The sequence below is a fragment of the Xiphias gladius genome, chromosome 9, assembly GCF_016859285.1.
Source record: "Xiphias gladius isolate SHS-SW01 ecotype Sanya breed wild chromosome 9, ASM1685928v1, whole genome shotgun sequence".
Taxonomy (NCBI): domain Eukaryota; kingdom Metazoa; phylum Chordata; class Actinopteri; order Istiophoriformes; family Xiphiidae; genus Xiphias; species Xiphias gladius.
Window position 1 is genome coordinate 11,951,215 of NC_053408.1, and position 19,384 is coordinate 11,970,598.

Consider the following 19,384-nt stretch of genomic DNA (forward strand, 5'->3'; position numbering starts at 1 on the left):
ATCATTTTAATAATCAAGGGGGTTTTAGTCAAAAACGGCAATGGAAAAATAAAGCCATGACTCTGCACTTGCTTGGAACAATATCTACAAAAATCACTGATTTGAAGAGTATCCAATTCTATTGACGATCAGGCAATATCACATTTCATATGATATACATCATATCATATATCAACAATGGATCATGTGAAATAGGTAGCTTGTGGTGACGAACTCACACAGAACTAACACCCAACTCTGCAGTTCCCCTCTGCTCTATGGAGCTTTTTAGCATCTTTAAGCTCATTGTTTAAGTTCACTCTCATGGCTCTCAACATCGTCAATTTTGACAGCAGCAGAAAACTATGTGTGTACAATACCTGTCTAGCATTTAACAGCAGACAGACAAAGTTGGCAACTATCTGGTTAGCTGTTCATACCGCTATCAATATTTTGTTTAAAAAAAAAAAAAAAATCTGGTAATGATGTATTGGTAAACAGTACTTTTTAAGATAAATATATAACATAGCAAACCCTGATAGGGATCCCTTAGACTTGGTGTTTTTTCCCCAATTGTGACCGAGATACAGTACACAATGAGATGGAAATTTTGCAGTGTAAAAATAAACTCTGTAATGCTTTAGTGGACAAACTATGCTATGGAGACACTTTCTAAATTTCTAAATTTCTTCAAAACCTAGTTAGGCATTTTACAGTTTGTTACTTGTCGGGAGACATATACACCGATATCTACGTATGTGCATTAAGTTAATATCAGCCAATATGTTGGCCTGTCCAATTAACTAGCTCTAGTGAAAAACAAAAAGTTGTATAAAAAACAGAATTAATTCTGGACTTCCATTCGCCAGGTAGCCAGAAGCATAACTCTAGATGAATGCTAATGTTGTTCCGTGTATAATCTCAAGTTGCCAAAAAGGTCAGTTATTGCAGGTTTAAATAAAAAATAATATAGCTAATTTAGAAATCACATCACAATACATATAATAATGGCAAAAGAAAAAACTTTGAAAGCAAAACTAAGTTTACTGAGGTACTGCACATTAGTTTAAATAAATATATGAGCAGCTTATAGCCAGACAGGCAGTGCTAAACTCAAAGAGCTCATTTTGTTTTCTTTTGTTTCTCTTTCTTTTATAGTGTCACAAGGTTTCTGTGCTATAGCTGAACACTTTTCTAAAAGTGACAGATAAGGATTCTAAACCCTTGATCAGTGGTATGACCCGGCTCTTGCATCTTAAGCAAGCTTAAGATTAGAGACGCTGGAACAATTACACTGAAACACTGACTGAAACTCATACCACAAAAATCAACATGACACATGGAAGACTTCTAGTGATACACTGTGAACTCTAGGAACTGAAATAGGTTAAAATTGCTTAGAAAAAAAACCCCAAAAAAAACAAAAACCTTTTCACAGCAGAATTATCAGCCGAGACACAAACCTGTCGGTAGGATCTGGAGTCTTAAGTTTTTGGTTGGTGGGAATACTAAATTCTCTGCATTTTTCTGCATAGACACCAATGGATGAGGAGCTAACAAGTTATGTTCTCCAAAGTTTAACAGTGAAAAGGATGCCAGAATTATCACAGCTTTTTGTAAAAAGGATGAAAAAGCAGCTCCTCCATTGTAAACCACTTCTTAATACTTAAACATCAAGTGTATTATTACACTGTGGGACTCCCATTCATATTCAACATTTCTACATTTTCTTTATGCAGCATAGGGTTTCATTTCAGCATGGAAGCTGCTTTGTGTTCATACCGTTATTTTAATGAGGATTAAGAAGCTAGTTTAAGACGCAAGATTAACAGTTTAAGTGTTATTGATAAAATCTGCATACCAGGTGTTCGAGGTTGATAACAGACATGGATGATTTCTTGACCTTTGAAGATGCAGCCACAGATGTGCACCAACTGACAGAGATCCGCTAATTCAGTATTACAAGAAAAAAAAAGCAAAGAAACAGCAACATAAACAGTTCTTAAAACATAGAGGTAATATTTCTATCTTTGGAAGTCTGTAAACAGCGAGACACAGAAAAAGGCTTTGGCCATTAATTAAAAGGGTGGTGAGTTAGTGAGAAAGTATCAAAGTAGATGGGAGTGTTTTAGTAATCCTTTCATATACAATTACTTCAATCACATTTTCTATTCCTATTTTTTCTGTTTCCACTGCTCAATTTGTTTCTATTGCAACCTTCTGAGTGACAGTTAGTTTACACAATGGGAGTAAATATCCTTCTGCCTCACACTTCTCTCTCCCCAGCCCTGTGACAAATAAGAAATTGAACAATTGATATTTCTGACAGGAACTCAATTAAATGCTGTGGCCACTGTCAAAAAAGCTACACAAGAGGAAACAGGAAAGTGTGTTTGTGAACATACTGTTTGTCTATGAGATATATATAGATATATATCTTAAAACGTATTATTATTAAGTTATTTGTATGAGTTAAAGAACACTGAATATGTAGAATAAACAAATCATGGATTAAGTCAAGAAAAAAAAATGTACAGCCGTAAATGAAATCCATCTGTTGGTTAAATCCATATTTCATTATGACAGAGAATGACAAAGAGAGAACTGAGAGAAACACAAAGATAGAAAAGAAACAGGGACTGTGCAAAATGGAAAGAGGGAGCAGGAAGAGTGAGATGAGAGGGACAGTAAACGAAAGAACAAGAAAGAGACAAGCTGCCCCTGTGGCACTATGTGATAAGGATATTATGTGGATTGAAATGCTTCATGCAGGTTAAAATCAGCATAACATGGTTCAGCAATTTTGTTTTAAAACTCACGTCATTTCTTTACTGTCAGATTATACACCGACGTTGAATGTGATCTGGATGCAAAGCAGGTTTATAATCTCAATTTGTATCGAACGGCTTCGAACTCTGAAGACATACTGTGCAAGTATGTACGGTTTTGGGTAGGTGTCGACATCTCAACGCAGCTAAGGGTCTAAACTGTATGACCAACAGCATGATGCTTATTTAGTGGAAGTGGTAAGTCTGTTTCATAAAATCATAATCCAAAAATGCAAACCAAAAAAAAAGCCAAATAACTTGCCTAGTATGTGGAAGAATAGATTATTAAAGATATAACTCAACAACTATTTTTACCAATATATCAGTCTGGATGAAAGTGGTGGACCAACCGACCGACTCCCTTCCCTACAGCGATGCTTCTAGCAAGGCTAAAAATAAAGCACTGAAATAAGAAATTTCCACTTTTTCAGGTAATGAAATACAGTATACTCAGAATATGGTCATACTGGCATTAAATTCAGAGGTAATATTGGATTTAAAGATGGAAAAACAACTGCACTCTGGTATGGGTATTTGTTTTTTTTCCCCTACAGAATTAAGTACATCCCATACAAATATTTCATATTCCTTCAATATGTGAACATCCGTGTAGACTAATGTGACAATGTCTTTCAAAGAGAGGGACATTAGATATTAGGGCTACGCAAATTTTACACAATTTAATATCACAATATTTTCAGACAGACATTACTGTTGGAGAAGACTGGCAATGTTTTCACAAGATACTTTCTCATAAGAACATTTAAAATATGATGTAATGATCAAGCAGACAGAGGAATTCAGTGTTCACTCACTTAGTAATAAGGTATAAGGTGAGAAAATTGTATCATTTTATTGTTTTACAGCTTGTAAAAAAGAGGGAATGATCAAATTTATAATATATCACAAATTGCGATAGCTAACATTTCAGAAGCTTCAACATTAAATGACCCATGAACTATGGAGCTTTATGTCCCATTCACATCCACCCTAACTTTGATGCCAGCAATTACAGGTTTTGTTCCAAACACCTACTCCGACCTTGTATTTGTAGCAGATTTGCAACAGTCCATAACGAAAGACCATGTGTTGTTAGCAAAGTAACTGAATTATAAAATGTGATACTCTAATGTGGCTGAGTAATAATCATTTTCAAATTATACCAAAATTACTGGCTTATTTGCAATTGATGTATTGTGTATTTTTTGTCTTAAATAATTGCTTAATGTTCCAAAGACAAATGATTCAATATTAATTCACATAAAATGTACCATGGGGCAAAATCTTGGGTTTTAATTTTTAGCCTGATTTATATGAGATGTAATCCCCTCCCTTTTACTTTCTCTTACTTTTTTTTTTCCGACACATCTTTACCCGTCTGTTCCACATTTTTCTGTGCAACCATCCATTAAAATATTAACAAAATACAGCCTTTAAGGAGAGAGCAATGACACAGAATGCTCATGCTCAATATGGAATGATGGCACAAAAATAACCCCAAAGATATGCTGTTTGTACGCAAATAGGACCCTGAAATCTTGAAAAGATAGTGGTTACTAGTGGGTAATTCACTTGAAAGTTAGTAAAGTGAATAATAAATACAAATTGATATCTAGATATTGAACGAGAGGAGATAACATACACTCTCTTCAAATGGAAACATGCAAGAAAAGGGGAAAGAGCAGAATCTAAGGGTGGAAAAAAGACAGTAACGAGAGAGGAAGCAGCAGAGATTTAGTAATTACTGAGTTTCAGTGCCCCACTGTGCAGCCTAACTATTTCTGGGACCCCAATCTCATAATCCCCTGCCCGCCAACAAAGCATTTTAAAACTAATTTCCTAAGAGCATTACATCAGCCATAAAAACACAAATGGAGCAGTAAATAGCCTAATAACAACCCAACAGTTTCTTTTTAAGCCTGAGTTTGTCTCTTTAGCAGTGGACAGCCTAACTTGACTCTGCCTTCTGGGAAACGTTCAACCAAGTAAAAGTAAAAGCCAAATGAGCAGGTAAAGGGTGATATGGCTGGTTTTCTAAATGGTCTGTGTTAGAAGTGGAGGGCCTGAAGCAAGCAGCCAATCAGCATTCAGATAAACTAGGGTACGGAATGATGTCTTAACTGATGAAGTGGGCTTAGTGATCAGATGCGATGTGACAACTCATTGAGGTGTATGGTGGTATCTAAGCTGTGTGACTGAGGTGTAAAAGGGCACGGCTACTGCTGCTGCTATGAATCTTTAATACCTGGATAATTTGAGCTTCGTCTGCTTTAAGTTTAAATATCTTTTGTAAAAGTCTAGAACTTAAATGTCTTACCACTAAAACTAAAATCACAGTATTGTCAGGGACACACAGCACTATTGGAAGAAACCTGTTGGCCATGCATCCTCGTGCTTTTAAGTGATTACTACAGTACGAGGCAGACTTGTGTTGACGTGTTTGTCGGACTACTGATTAATTTCCATCTATGTCAAACTCTGACAAGAATTGCAGGATCTAGGAGGTCCACTCAATATTTATTCACATATTGTTGCTCTATAAACCGAATGGTTAATGTACCTATTGATCGTTACGATAAAGATCTTTGAAAATGCTGACTGCGCTCACGCTGGACCATAATGGGCAGTTAAATACGCACATGCACACACTCAAAGACCATTTTCACACAAGTATTAGAGTGGCTTAATCTACCCGCACTTGCCAACATTCACAGTCTGATATGCTTACCCATCACTAGGCCACAAAACCACTCAGCATATACTCACACTTAGTCAACATTTTAATTTAAAAAATACATAAATCTTTTTACTTTTATTAATTCATTCTACTTTATTACAATATTAATCGTGCTCTTCAGGTCAGTTTAACACCTAAACCCTTGAATCATTCAGTCTTCACTTACTATACACGCAGGTGAAAACTGGATCTTAAAAGTACAGACTACAGCACAACATGATATATTAATTATGTTTTAATCTATTATCGATTATCTATTATCGATTATTTGGAGCTATTACAGTAATTATTTTCTGACCCATGCTCATCATAAGGGTTTTCTGTTTACTATAAAATAGAGAACATTGTAACTTTATTTAACTATAGTTGATTTATTGAGACATAAAAACATTGGATTCTTTATTTTAACAGAGTAACTTTGATGAAAATCTGTATTTAAGAATTAAACCCATTATTTTTGACAACATGTCCATATTGTAAACAAAAAAAAAAAATGCCCATTCATTTCACACCACTGTGTGGAGTTAACGTGTGTGTAGTTTGGGATTAAATAACTTTCTCAAATGGGAAGCATTTCCTTTATACTAAACACCAAATTAAAGTTAAAGGTTCCTCAGTGCATGGGTCCCTGTTTTGTTAATTTCAGGCATGCATATGAGGAAGCACATGCACATAGATGGTACAATACATGGTCCTGCAAATGTTTTCACACTATTCCACTGATCAACAGGTGGAGTTGAAACACCAAGATATGCTGCAGTACGCAAGCAAAGGCAGGGAAGAAGACTGGTAGACAGCAAACATGGATCTAAACACCTTTGGATTTAAAATACTTTAAAAATCATCTTTGCAAATGTTTTATGGGGAAGGAAATGCATTCAACACATACGTTAGAGCTCAAAGCATACACAATGCGTTTTGGTGAGTAACACTGAATGAAAAAAGTACCTTTTGTTTGTTTCAAAGAAAAATCCCCAAGGCAACTTTAAAATGCTAGTACATATTACTTGCCCATGTCTCCATTGAAAACATCGTAAAAATGTGTTTGCAATGACCCATTTACTGTAATAGAGGAGAACTTGTAATGCTAATAAGCCCTTTTGGGGAAGCTGAACATTTTTTTTTTTTTTTTTTTTTTTTTTTAAAAGAAAGAAAGAAAGAAAAATATCCCAATGCAACAAACCTATTGTTAATATAAACTGATTGTAAAACAAAGAAAAAAGATTTCATGACTTTTCTTACAAGTTATATATTAATTCTTATGTGCCTTAGTACTGGTTCAGCTATGAGTCAGTTAATTGCCTCGCTCCTACTTGCACAGCCTGTCTCAGTTGGCTTTAAAAAGTTGCCAAATATCAAAGACCTTCTGACTACAAAGTCTTACACCTGAACAACGCAGGCTATTCACTTTTCAGCTTGATTTTATAAGACCACAGGCAAGGAATGACAACGTTCACATTATGGGATTTCAAAGGCTCAAAGAGGGGAAAAAAAAAAAAAAAAAACCCATCCACACATACAACTGCAATTAAGTCACACACACCTTGAGTGTAGACACACTCACGTGCAGGCAGATGTTAGAAGGAATGTACACACTGTAAATATGTATGCAAAAAACAAAACAAAAACAAACAAAAACAAAACAAAAAAAAAACCTGCATACATGCTCATACATGTGCATGTTAAATACACACGGAGGCAACCCAAAACAGCTGCACTTGCAACAAACTTAAGTAAAGCAGAATCAAATAAGATTTTTTTAATTCAAAATGTATGCAGCTCAAACCAATTATCTCAAAATCATACCACGACTTGTCACACACTGAATCAGGTGTAAACCAGGACCAGACAAACTGAATCCTCCATGTCTTTATATCTATCTATTGATGGTTTAATGAGGCATTAGCATGTGTCTGTGACACTATGCTCACATGTCTAACAGCTGACTGACATTAGATTTATCTAATATGGATGGGAAGGGAAACACACTGCTGTGCATAATCAGCTCCACAGAACAGCTCTAGCTCAGGCCGACCAGGGTTGATTTCACTTAAATTGTAACTTAGTTTACAAAGATAATATAAGGTTGTTGCTCTGTCTCCTTCCTGTAGGTCATCTTTAAACATTAACAGCAGGTCATCTGTAAAGAGGAGAATCTTTTTAAGATGAAAAATTCATTGATGAAACCTTGGAAATAGTTACATAATAGTCAGATGTCAACAGATCCATCCCCAGTGAGTGTGTCATGCAACTGAAAGGTCTGGAAAAAGCGAGTAAGTGGACTTTGATTTTGGACTTTTTTTTCCCCCAATCTATTTCCAAGGTCAAACATGACCATACAGGCTTTAAGACAACACGGACAAGAAGCCCGATAATGCTATGCATTACAGCTGAAATTCTCAGATGATTAAATGATTAATTGGCTTGTCGATTCACAGATAATTAACTGGGAAAATATTTTAATAATCACTTAATTGCTTTTGTAATTTTCAAAGCAAAACTGTTTTATTTTGGACTTCTGGTCAGACAAAACAAGACATCTGAATGCTTCCCTAGGCTATTGGAAACTGGAACAATGTTTAAAAGATATAAAAGATGAATCGATTAAATCAAGAAAATAACTGTCAGTTTAATCTATAATGAAAATAGTATGGACTGAAACATAACAGCTAGTGAGCTCACATGGTAACAGATCAAACTTAAGGTCAAATCCATCTGCTGATGTAGACCATGTAATAGGACTGAAGGCTATGGAAAGAAACTAGTAAGAGGACTTTGAGTTGGGATTGCTCTGTCAAAAGGAGTCATTTTATTTCCTTGTCAAGGAGTTTAGGACCCAGTGTATTGCACTACTCTAGTTTATGGCCAAGTTCATTTATATGGATGTTGAATAACGCAGGGTTTTAACTACACGCTTGTCACACTCTGCATCCTTAAAAAAACATGCTTTTACCACACATTCATTATTGGTATTCATGAATTTGTTACATAGTTTTTGCCACCAATACTGTCCATCATGCCCAGTCAAAAGTTTCCTGTTGGTCGACAAAGCAATATTTTTCCATATAAATTGTGCTCTCTCTCTCTCCCCCTCTATCAGACAGACAGACACACACACACACACACACACAAACACACACACACACACACACACACACACACACGGAGCTGGGTCAGACTGAATATGTTTAATCATTTATGAGTCTTCAGCACTGCTAATGCAAACTGCACACCAATACCCACTTAATAATTAAAGCCTCGTATTGATTGTGCCATTACAATGCTTGTGCTGAGGGACATTAGTCAGTGCTGCTGATGATAACAACACTGCTGATTCGCTCCTATAAAACTAGTTTTAATTCTGCGGATGAATGGAAATCGAGGGGAGGGCAAGGAAATGAAAAGATGCAGGGAGAAATTTGTAAAGTCAGAGGACTGAAAAGGAGACTTGAAGAAAACTAGAAAAACAAACTATTGAAAGAAGAGAGGGGAAAAGAAAGAGCAAAATAGAACAGCACATGCTTTGAACAAGGGAATTAATGATTACAGAAACAATTAATCTGTCATTTCAAACCTAGTTTAGACCAATCAGGAGGATGTTGGGCTATGCTGTAGTTTTTGACAGACCATTTTAACAAATAATCATTTTCATCAGCAATCACCTCATACAGGCAGAAGGCTGAAAATCCATTCTGAGCACTTGTCAGCTGTATGAGAAATTTGGCAGTCATCACTTTGATATGCAAGTTTTTAAAATAATGTGACACATCTGAAAGATCTCCAAATCTGTGGACAAATTTCAAGTGCACTGGTTAAAAAAAAATGAATAAATTTTGTTTTAGTGGTAATTTGGTAATCTAAAAGTTCAAGGCCTATTCCAGTACCCAAAAGGAGAAAAAGCGATGGAGAAAGAGCATGCATGAGATACACTGATTGTGTTTGTGATGCGGTTTCTGTAAAGTTGACAGCCAACTCTTACACTGACGGTGCTCCTCTAAGAAGGGTAAATAAAAAAATATTCCCTAAGTAACTGTACATCATTCATCATCACCTTTCACTGCAGGTGGGTTAACTATGAGTGCTTTGAGGGCTTGGAGCCAGAGGTAAGAAGGTTTTGGCGAGCTTCATAGGAGGCAAAACAAAACAAAAAAAATTGGACCTAATATCCAACAGCTGTAAATGTTTGATGACGATAATGTTGTCAGATAAACAATAAAATGATGAGGTATTGTGCACGAATAAATAAATTTAATTATGATCTTTTTTGATATATACTGTAGCTCTTAGTTACCTGCTTTTCTGGCCCCAAACCTTTGACTTTGACAAATTTTAAAACTGGCTTATACACTTACGTACATATATTCAAAGTGAGAACTAGCTCCATGTGTGGCAAAACTAAAAACTGAATCTCATAGCTTCAGTTGCTGGGGGTTAATAATGCCTCACTGAAGTGCACCTTAGCAGTAGTTGCCTTTCAGTTATGCAGCCTCCATCAGCGGTGATATTGTATGAGCATCATCAAACTCATTCACTTCAATTAAGTCAATTAACATTTGGGATGACATGACCTTAAAGTGACCAATCCAAGAAAGTAATTTAGTTTTAAATTCAAAAATGTGTACGATTTGAAAATGTCTGCATTTGGCAAAATCATACACAGCCACTGACACAGAGATTAAATGGGCTGAAGCACCACAAAGACTGTACCAATTCTTAATAGTCTTGTGATCAGAGTAAAAGGGGACGCTCATGGCAATGAACCAAAAGACTATCATCCAACTGCATGCACTCTCTCAGCTCTATGGGGCATTTTTGCGTCTTTCAGCTTGTTTTGGCTTTGCGGCACATGGCATTACTTTTTTGGTTCACTCATTGCTGTCAGCAGGCAGCTGATTTCAGCAAAGAAGCGCTAAAAACCCACTATACACTACCTGTTCACCACTAAACAACAGACAGACAAGTTAGCGACCAGCCTGAAAGTATGCAAGTGTGGTCCTTCCATCAGCACTATGATGATAATAGGTCAGGTTTCTAATTGAGATAGTTATAAAATGGCTTATCGATCACAACAGACACACCAACACACCAATAGGGAAATTACATCTTCAGGAAAAGTTTAGGTAATTGTCTTTTTTATCTTTTTGTATTGTAGCTTCAGAATTATCAAGGTAATTTATTCACTCCTGGACACTAGTGGACATCATGACTGCACACACATGCCAAGTAAGTTTCTCACTTGCTGCTGAGGCTGACCCACAACTCACTCTGCCCTGCTCCTAGATGCAAACTAAACTATAAACGAAGCAATGGCTGTTCCCGTTTTTGTGTATAGTGGAAAACCTGAGCAATGAAGAACCAGAAAGAACCCTATCCTTCATCTCTTATACTCATCAGCATCATCATCCAACCATCCAGATGACACAATTTGTCATTTCGCACTTCATTTGCAAACTTAGGCGCTAATACAACAAACAGCATAGGCCACACAGCCCACGCAAAGCTGCTCTCAGCTCTCTAGATGTAATATCTTTTACTATCACACAATCATTCAACCATTAACAGCCCTCCTTATCATTCATACAAACACATTGACACACACTATGCTGTGACACCCTTCTCTTTGTCCATCATCACTGAAGCATAAGAAGAAATCAGTCAATTCCACACTGATTGTATAGAAATATAAAAGCGGTCAAATAGAGCTTGACTGAAATAAAGAAAATCGTGATATTATAAACATTTGGGTAGAGGCAGACAGACAGAGTATGTGTTGGTATGAAAGATACAAAGAGAGAGACAGGCCCATTACAAGACTGTGAATGTAATGTTCGGAGTGTTTGTGTATGTGCGTGCATGTGGGCGAGCGTGTCCAGTGGCAACAAAATCAAAACAGAACATATGAAACCTGTCCGTTTGCCCTGAAGTCAAAAGAAGATGAGTTTATAGATTTATTCCGACTGTGCCATCTGTTTCAAAATATAAAGGAGCATGTGTGCAAGCATGACGCACGGCTGACTCACCACTTTGGTCCAATCTAATTTATTTCAAAAAATTTTAGATGGATTGCAATGAAATTTTTAACAGACATTCGTGTTACCCAGAGGATGAAACCTACATTTGTGATCCCCTGACGTCTCCTGTAGCACCACTATGATGTTGACATTTTTGTTTTTTAGCAAAATCTCTCAACAACTGTAGGATGGACTGCCATGAAATTTCTACAGACATTCATATTACCCACAGGATGAATCCTCATGACTTTGGTAATCTTCTGTAAACTCTTCTAGCGCCAACTAAAGACCAAGTTTTCACTTATACAGTTTATAAAAAAATACCTGTAAAAGTAATGATGCTCCCATCAGCCTCAGCTATACTTTGTGTTTAGTCCTAATTAGCAAATGCTAACACTCTGAACTAATACGGTGAGGCTGGAAAACATCATACGTGCTAAACATCAACACGTTTCCATATATCATCATTGTGAGCATGCTTGCCATGCTAGTGTTAGGATTTCTGCTCAAAGCATCATTGATGTGCTTTAGTTGAAACTCACTTAATGGGACCAGCAATAGCAACCCTTTTTCCTGAAACGTTCCCGGGTATAGGTTTTGACGAGTCTATTGGCAAACTTTATAAAAATAAGTAGATTGTTAGAGCTCCAACAATTAGCCAGCAATAATCTGGAACTATTTTGGTAATCGACTAATTGTTTTAGTCATTTTCTCAAGCTAAAATGCCAAACATCCACTGGTTTCAGCTTTGAATGTGAAGATTTTCTGTTTTTTTTTTTTGTCATATATCTCAATAAACTGATTATCTTTGGGCTTTGGGCAATTGGTCAAATTAAACAAGAAATTTGAATACATCTCCTTGAGCTGTGGGAAATTATTATGGATGATTTTAGTAATCAAAAAATAATATGCCCATTGGTCAAAATGAAAATAACTGGTAGCTGCAGCCCTATAGATTATGAACATTTTGAATTCAGGAGAAGCATTTTTGCTACATTACAACGTTCAAAAGAACTTGCTAGTTATGTGTCTGAAACTGTTTGAATGTGGCTAAATATTTAAAGCTTTCATTTTCATATATTTGGGGTTACAAACAGCATGAATCAATCCAACCAATACAAAGTGGTGTTCCAGGACTGGGTTACATTCAGAGATTTATTGGACTAAGGACATTTTTGACTTATTTATTGTCTGAGCTTTTGATCCATATAAATTCTGTACCTTAAAAGGCAAGGACCCAGCTGTAGTCTGTGGAACACTTGATCACTGTCATTGCTCTGGCTGCTTAGACAGAGGATAGTCTGTATCCAGGCCCTAGTACCTCTCTCTGAGGTATTTGAGACGTTTTGACCTTTTGGTGGGCACTTAAAACTTTTAGACATGGACCTTATTGACTGTCAGCAATGATTTATGTTAGTAAAGACAGCGAGGGAGGAGTGAGGAAGAATCACTGAGAAACGGGGATGGAGGGGCAAACAAACAAACTGTCGATACCCAGTATCTTTAATAATAACGATAACAATAACAACAATAACAATAATGCTACAAAGAGGAGGCATGCTTTTCACCAGCAAAATGTGACCACAGAAGTGTTTTTCTTTTTATACTCTTTTGAAAAGTCCAAGTCCAAAAGTGAAGAAGAGTGTTTAAACTAGTGGGATTGAGTTTACACGACATCAATACTGTTGCAATGACACAAATGATGCTTGACTGAACAAACATAACAGCCAAATAAATATGTACAGAAACAGGAAATTACTTTGGTGTCTGTTCACTATTTTGCTTTCTTTCTGTCTCTCTGCCTGTCTTGCCGTCTGTCCATGTAGAGGTTTCTATGTAATTCAGTAAGAACTTCACTAAAGAGCAACCCTTTATTCTCTCTGCCTCAGATGTTGTGTCTGTTGCAACATGGTGTACATCAGGGCCCTTTCTTAGATGTCTTCTCATTGCTCCAGAATGCAAAAGACTTCGACATCATCACAAATTCAGAAGTAACTCTTTTTTGCTTTATTCATGTAATTATGTTCTAGAAAATAAACTGCCATACATACTGCTATTCTTTCTAGCCTTTTAAGTTCTTTCTATTTCGGCGGAGGGGGTTAGTGGGTCAATGAAGCATCAGACTTTAACTGTCTTCACCTTAACATAGCACTTGCTTTTACCCAAACCATGATCTTTCCTTAAAACTAACTGGTTCGTTTTTGTGCCTTAACCTAACCCAACCTTTACCATAGTGTTGTCACATAAAGAAAAATTATTGTGTTGTTCTAGAGGGCACAGACAAACAATGTATTTTGTTGTTTAATTTGGAGAACCTGTTGTTTTGTCAGGACACTGCAAGGCAGATCAGTTGCTGCGTCATTTGTCTTCCACTATAATTGGCATTATCAGGCTGATATAGATCTTTTTCACAGTCGACATTTTGACTTATCATCGTAGCTAATGCACAGGTGTTGCTAATAACATGGCTGACAGTGAGCCAGCATGCATAATACCAGCACCTTAAAACTGAAGACGCTAAATAAAATTCAGTTCTAATTAATTTCATTATGTATAACCTGTAGTTTTCTACTGTGGCATGTCAAAATGCAATTTGAGAATATAAATAAATAAATAAAAATAGAACAGAAGTATGTACAGATGGGTGAATTAAATTAAAAGGAAAAACCAACATAAAGTATCTTAGTAAGGAGCTGGGCCACCACGAGCCACCAGAACAGCTTCAATGCGCCTTGGCATTGATTCTACACGTCTCTGGAAATCTACTGTAGGGAAAGAAAATAATTCTTCCAAAAGAAATTCCCTCATTTGATGTTTAGATGATGGTGGTGGAGAGAGCTGTCTAACGTCGGCCCAAAATCTCCCATGTGTGTTAAATAGAGTTGCGATCTGGTGACTGGGAAAGCCATTGCATTTGATTCACATCATTTTCATACTCATCAAACCATTCAGTGAACCCTAGTGGCCTATGAATTGGGGCATTGTGATCCTAGAGGAGACCACTCCCATCAGGACAGAAACATTTCATTATAGGACAACAATGAATCCTGTTTCAACGTCACTTGGAACTTTTCCTCTTGCCAGACAAAATCTAAATCAGAATCAGCTGGGCCTGCTCAGCATTTTTATAGCTGCCACAGATCACGATTGCATGTTAACTGCTTAATTGTACAATGCAGTGCACCTGTGTGGAAGCATCTGCATTCGTTATGTTTCTTTACTCATTTTTTCAGGTTTTTTTTCTTTAATTTGTCACCATCTGTATATATGATATGGTTTGACATGTAAAAGTAATGTTTAGAACCAGTATCTTCCCTTGTGTACCATGTCTCAACTCACAGCTGCACCAAGTCTCTCTTTTTGTCTACTGCTCTCTCCCACTGTTTCTCTCTTGTCTGACAGACTTGATATTTTTCCCAGTCTCTCAATCTCTTTATTTCGCTTTGACTCTCTTTTCTGTGTGCTCTCTTTCTTCTCATCTCTCTCTCTCTCTCGACGCACGCCTCCTCCTCTTTGTTTTTTTTTTTTGATTTGTTCTACACTTGTCTGTCTGAACTCTGAAATTCCTGCAGGGATGGGTGGTGGTGGTGGCAACACGCACGCATGCACGCGCGCACACACACACACACACACACATCCAAACACACACCCCCATTGGCACACGTGTTTCCACCTATGTTTTATATGTCCATTCAACTACTTTTCAGAAAAAATTACGTACATATACACCATCACAAATACTCAAAAGCTTACACACACTTTCCAGAAGCAGCAATCAAGCGCCCTGTGTGTCTCTCTTTCTCTCCTCCTCCTCCTCTCCCCCTCCATCGAGACGCTACTTTCTGTTTTTTTTTTTGTTTTTCTGTTCTTGTGTTCTACTGAACCTTCCTCCTTTTCCCTGCAGGATGGGTGGTGGGTGCAAACACACGCACGCATGCACGCGCGCACACACACACACACACACACACACACAAACACACACCCCCATTGGCACACGTGTTTCCACCTATGTTTTATATGTCCATTCAACTTTTTTTAAAAAAAAAAAATATATATATACCATCACAAATATAAAAAAAATACACACACACTTTCCAGAAGCAGCAATCAAGCGCCCATATGCAAACACACAAAAACACACACACACACACAAAAACACACGCACACACAAAAACACACGCACACGCACACACACACACACACACACACACACACACACACACACACACACACACACACAAGTTGTCGTGACATTTATAACGAATGGCTTAGTGGAATTTCCTCAGCTGGTTAAAAAGGATTGAAATGCCACTGCAGGCATGATCACAAATCAATAAACCATTGTCAAAGTTGCCATTTTAGCGTGTGTGTGAGTGTGTGTGTTTCTGCGTTTGTGCATTTTTTTTAGGCCACAACTGGTGAAATTTTGTTCTGCCTCTGCAGTTCCATTTGGTTTTTCATTCATTTCATTTTGTTCCCTTAAACATCCCTAAACCATGTTGATAAGATGAACTTGCAGCAGCAATGAAAAAGATTTTCACTTCCTATAGGTGGTTAAAGGGATTCTTAAGGAGTAGACTTTTTGTAAAGACTTTTAGCTATGCTGCTGTGTTTTTTTTGTAAAGACACATTTGCCATTTACAGATTTGGAAATTTACATAATAATAGCTTTCAAACAAGGTCTGTATTTTAAGTACAAATTAAAGCAGGATATTTACTGGCAACCAAAATTTATAGCTCTATAGAAAATACCTGATTGTTTTTCAAATGAAAATACCTGCTTACTTTACGATCACCTTGCCCACTTTTGTTCTTACCCGTTCTGTTTCAGCAGGGTGCATCCTATGGTGTTATCATCACCTAGAGACAAGATTAAATTAATGTGAATTTGGGGTTTCCAGAAAGATTAGTAATGATATGGTAGAAATGTGCAGAGGGACAGGGATTAAGGTATAAATCTGATTCATTTAAGATAAATCCACACTGCCTTACTGACTTTGCAATGGCTTTCTGGCTTAAATATGTGATCCTCTTAGTTACTACATTCTAAAGCACTTCCTGAACTAAGTATTTAATTTTGGATTTACCTCTGATCGCTGCTACACAATCTCGTATTCTCCTCAATTCCTTGCTTACTGAGCTCAGTAGGTGCCTGAACTCCAACATGGCAATGAACACCTTAATTTCCCCAGAGAGAGCTTTGTGTGTCCCAATAACGGTACATTCTCTTTTTTGAGGCTTGAGTGAAAGCATGAATAATTCTGGCAGTGAATAACACTTGAAGTCCATGGTGTTAGAAAAGGCATGGGAGGTGTTACATGCAATGCAAGTCCGGGACAGATTTATTAGTTACGCCACAGCAGGGAGCTTCTGCTGCTGCTGCTTTTGAAATACTTTTTAATGGATGGTTTCAGCTCCATTCACTTTTGACAGGATGTCCTGAACAGTGCCTGCTGCTTGTCCATCAGCATTTAAAAACTGATTGATGGCTCCTATCTCTTGTGAGCTCAATCCACTCTGACCAATGCCAGACTTTCATTTTTTGGAAAATGGTCTAGCCACTTCTCTGTTCTTCCACCTAATGGTAAAAGATCTGACATGACATTTCTCACTTAACTTTATGTTTTTTTAAAAAGGTGCTATATATATAAGTTTCTGCTATCACTTCATAGCCAATGTTAGCTTTAACAGCTGTTTACTTACCAGTCTGGAAGAAACATTGCGGGTTCAGCATCAAACTTCATTCCTGTACTTGGCCAGAGCTGTCTCTAGGGATAGAAAGCAACAACAATGTAAACTCTTTTGCTTCCATTTCTATCACTTCTTTTCTTCTATTGAAGTTAGCATGCTAGCCAGCTGCCCCCAGGCCGGCTCAATTCGTAATATTACTTTGCGAGAGTCACTGTAGCGTCCAGTCTGCCCTCAGTTAAGCATGAGAGGATGAAGACGTAGCGCTGCTCTTAAGGTGTATTATAACCTCTTGTGTTGTAAACAGGGCAATGGCTGAAGCTCTTGGCAAGCGAACACTGTCGCCATCACCACCACCCGCGCTCATGGCAAGAAACCAAGTTTGGTAGCAGAGAAAACTTACATATAGCACTATTAATGCAACCAAATAATAGTGCATAATTCCTGCAGAGGATCATCAGTCTCTATACATTTCAGATATTAGGCAACTTAATTAAAAATAATCGTCAATAATTCTGATAATTGATTATTTCTTTAAATTATTTTGCAGACATTTTCGCGTTCCACCTTCTCTTACTAATTTTAAGGTTTAGAACTGTTGGTTCGGTATATCAATGACTAGCAAGTCATTATTCGATTAATAAAATTTACAATGAAATAGATAAGTATGCGATCAAATATGTTACTAATTAATTTAAAAAAACAAATGAAAAATATAAATCACATAGGTGGATTCATTAAAATTGGAATGGGGATTTAAAATTTGAATATTTTTATTTAAAATCACAGATTTAAACATATATTTCATTACTTGTGTAATTCATTAATCTATTTATTTAATAGTTGTTTAATTTTATTAATAGAATTGTGACCCATCTAGTTTTCAAAAGGTGAATACGAAGACTACTGAAAAGGAAATTGTGATCAGTGTTTTCCACTATTTTCTGATATTTTTAATATAATAGATAATTTCTTACCTTTGATGCCTTCAATGATAATATTTCCGGTGATCCAATGACCCAGTAAGCTCTCTCTCACTCTCTCAAGTGAATACTGAAAGTTTTCAAAGTAGTTTGACATTTAGGGCGAAGGCCTGTAGGACACGCAACGTCCAGTACTTCAGCTATTAAGTCCCTGTCCTGTAAGGCCCATGTTAAGTCCTCCAGAGGTGGCGAGGACTGGTGCTGGCAGGTGGATTTGGGGCTAAATTAACGATAGCAGACGCGTTTTTCCTGGTTACGGGGCTGGCGGGGAGGAAATAGCACGTAGCCTGTCGTTGAGAATGGCGGGTGAACTTGAACATTTCTTGTCTCCGTCTCGAAGTTGTTTTTTTTTTTGCTCCTGTATGGCTAGACTAGAGCACTGTCACAACTAGCTAGCGTCCCTTCCTCTGGGTACTGTCGACTGCCGAGTGACAGAAAAGGATCATGGGCGCATGAACTGCTGACACTTTTACAAAATAAAGGCTCGCTGTGGCAGCAACAGGTGTTTTATTTTTAAGTCACCTACTGTAGTCCGCAGAAATTTTAAGAATTAAGAGCTCTTAAATGATGTATCTCTTGCAAAGCACTTTGTAACATTTGTTTTTACCAATATTTGATTCCTGTATTTCTGCTTTTATTGTTTGGTGTGTTTGAGGTATTTGTAAGGTGCTATACAAATAAACTTAATAATAATTATTATTATTATTATCATTATTATTATACTGTGTATTATTTTTAACAAAACCCAAGAGTGAAAAATCAATAGATCTTTCTAACAAATATTGTCAATGTAGCTTATTCCTTTGTGCTAAATCTATTAAAAACCCACCTCTATTGGTGGCACTGGGTACTGGGCACCATGATGCTGCCAAAAGCTCTAACTACTACGCCATATCCTAAAAATGGCCTTAGAAATGCACTATTTACCCCTGTTTGAGTGATGTTTGCCAAGAAACAGAAATAATAATATTCCCACGTTTTGTGGCACAGACTTGACTTTTCCAGTACAGCTCAATGCTGGTAACTCAGGTTCATATTTAATTTATGTGGCTCCTGTTTCTTAGCATTTAATTAAACCTTTCATAGTCAGGATCCCCATGCCACATGTAAATCTGACACATGGTGTTTTGGAGCTATCATCGGCCATAGCTGCAATTG

The 19,384-nt window shown here is 37.0% G+C and overlaps 1 protein-coding gene across 3 annotated transcripts in view; it reads right to left on the minus strand.

Moving 5' to 3' along the window:
* LOC120794181 (protocadherin-15-like) overlaps window positions 1-18,683 on the minus strand; it is a 258,482-nt gene extending 239,799 nt beyond the window's left edge. For 2 of the 3 annotated variants that reach the window (XM_040134959.1, XM_040134961.1), the window contains exons 1-3: window positions 18,221-18,683; window positions 17,259-17,323; window positions 16,373-16,415 (exon numbers count right to left, since the gene is read on the minus strand). In XM_040134959.1, coding sequence (XP_039990893.1) covers window positions 16,373-16,396 — 24 coding nt within the window. In that variant the 5' untranslated portion in view covers window positions 16,397-16,415; window positions 17,259-17,323; window positions 18,221-18,683. The remainder of the gene's footprint in view (window positions 1-16,372; window positions 16,416-17,258; window positions 17,324-18,220) is intronic. The other variant, XM_040134962.1, reaches the window with a different exon arrangement.
* Window positions 18,684-19,384: the final 701 nt, after the last annotated feature.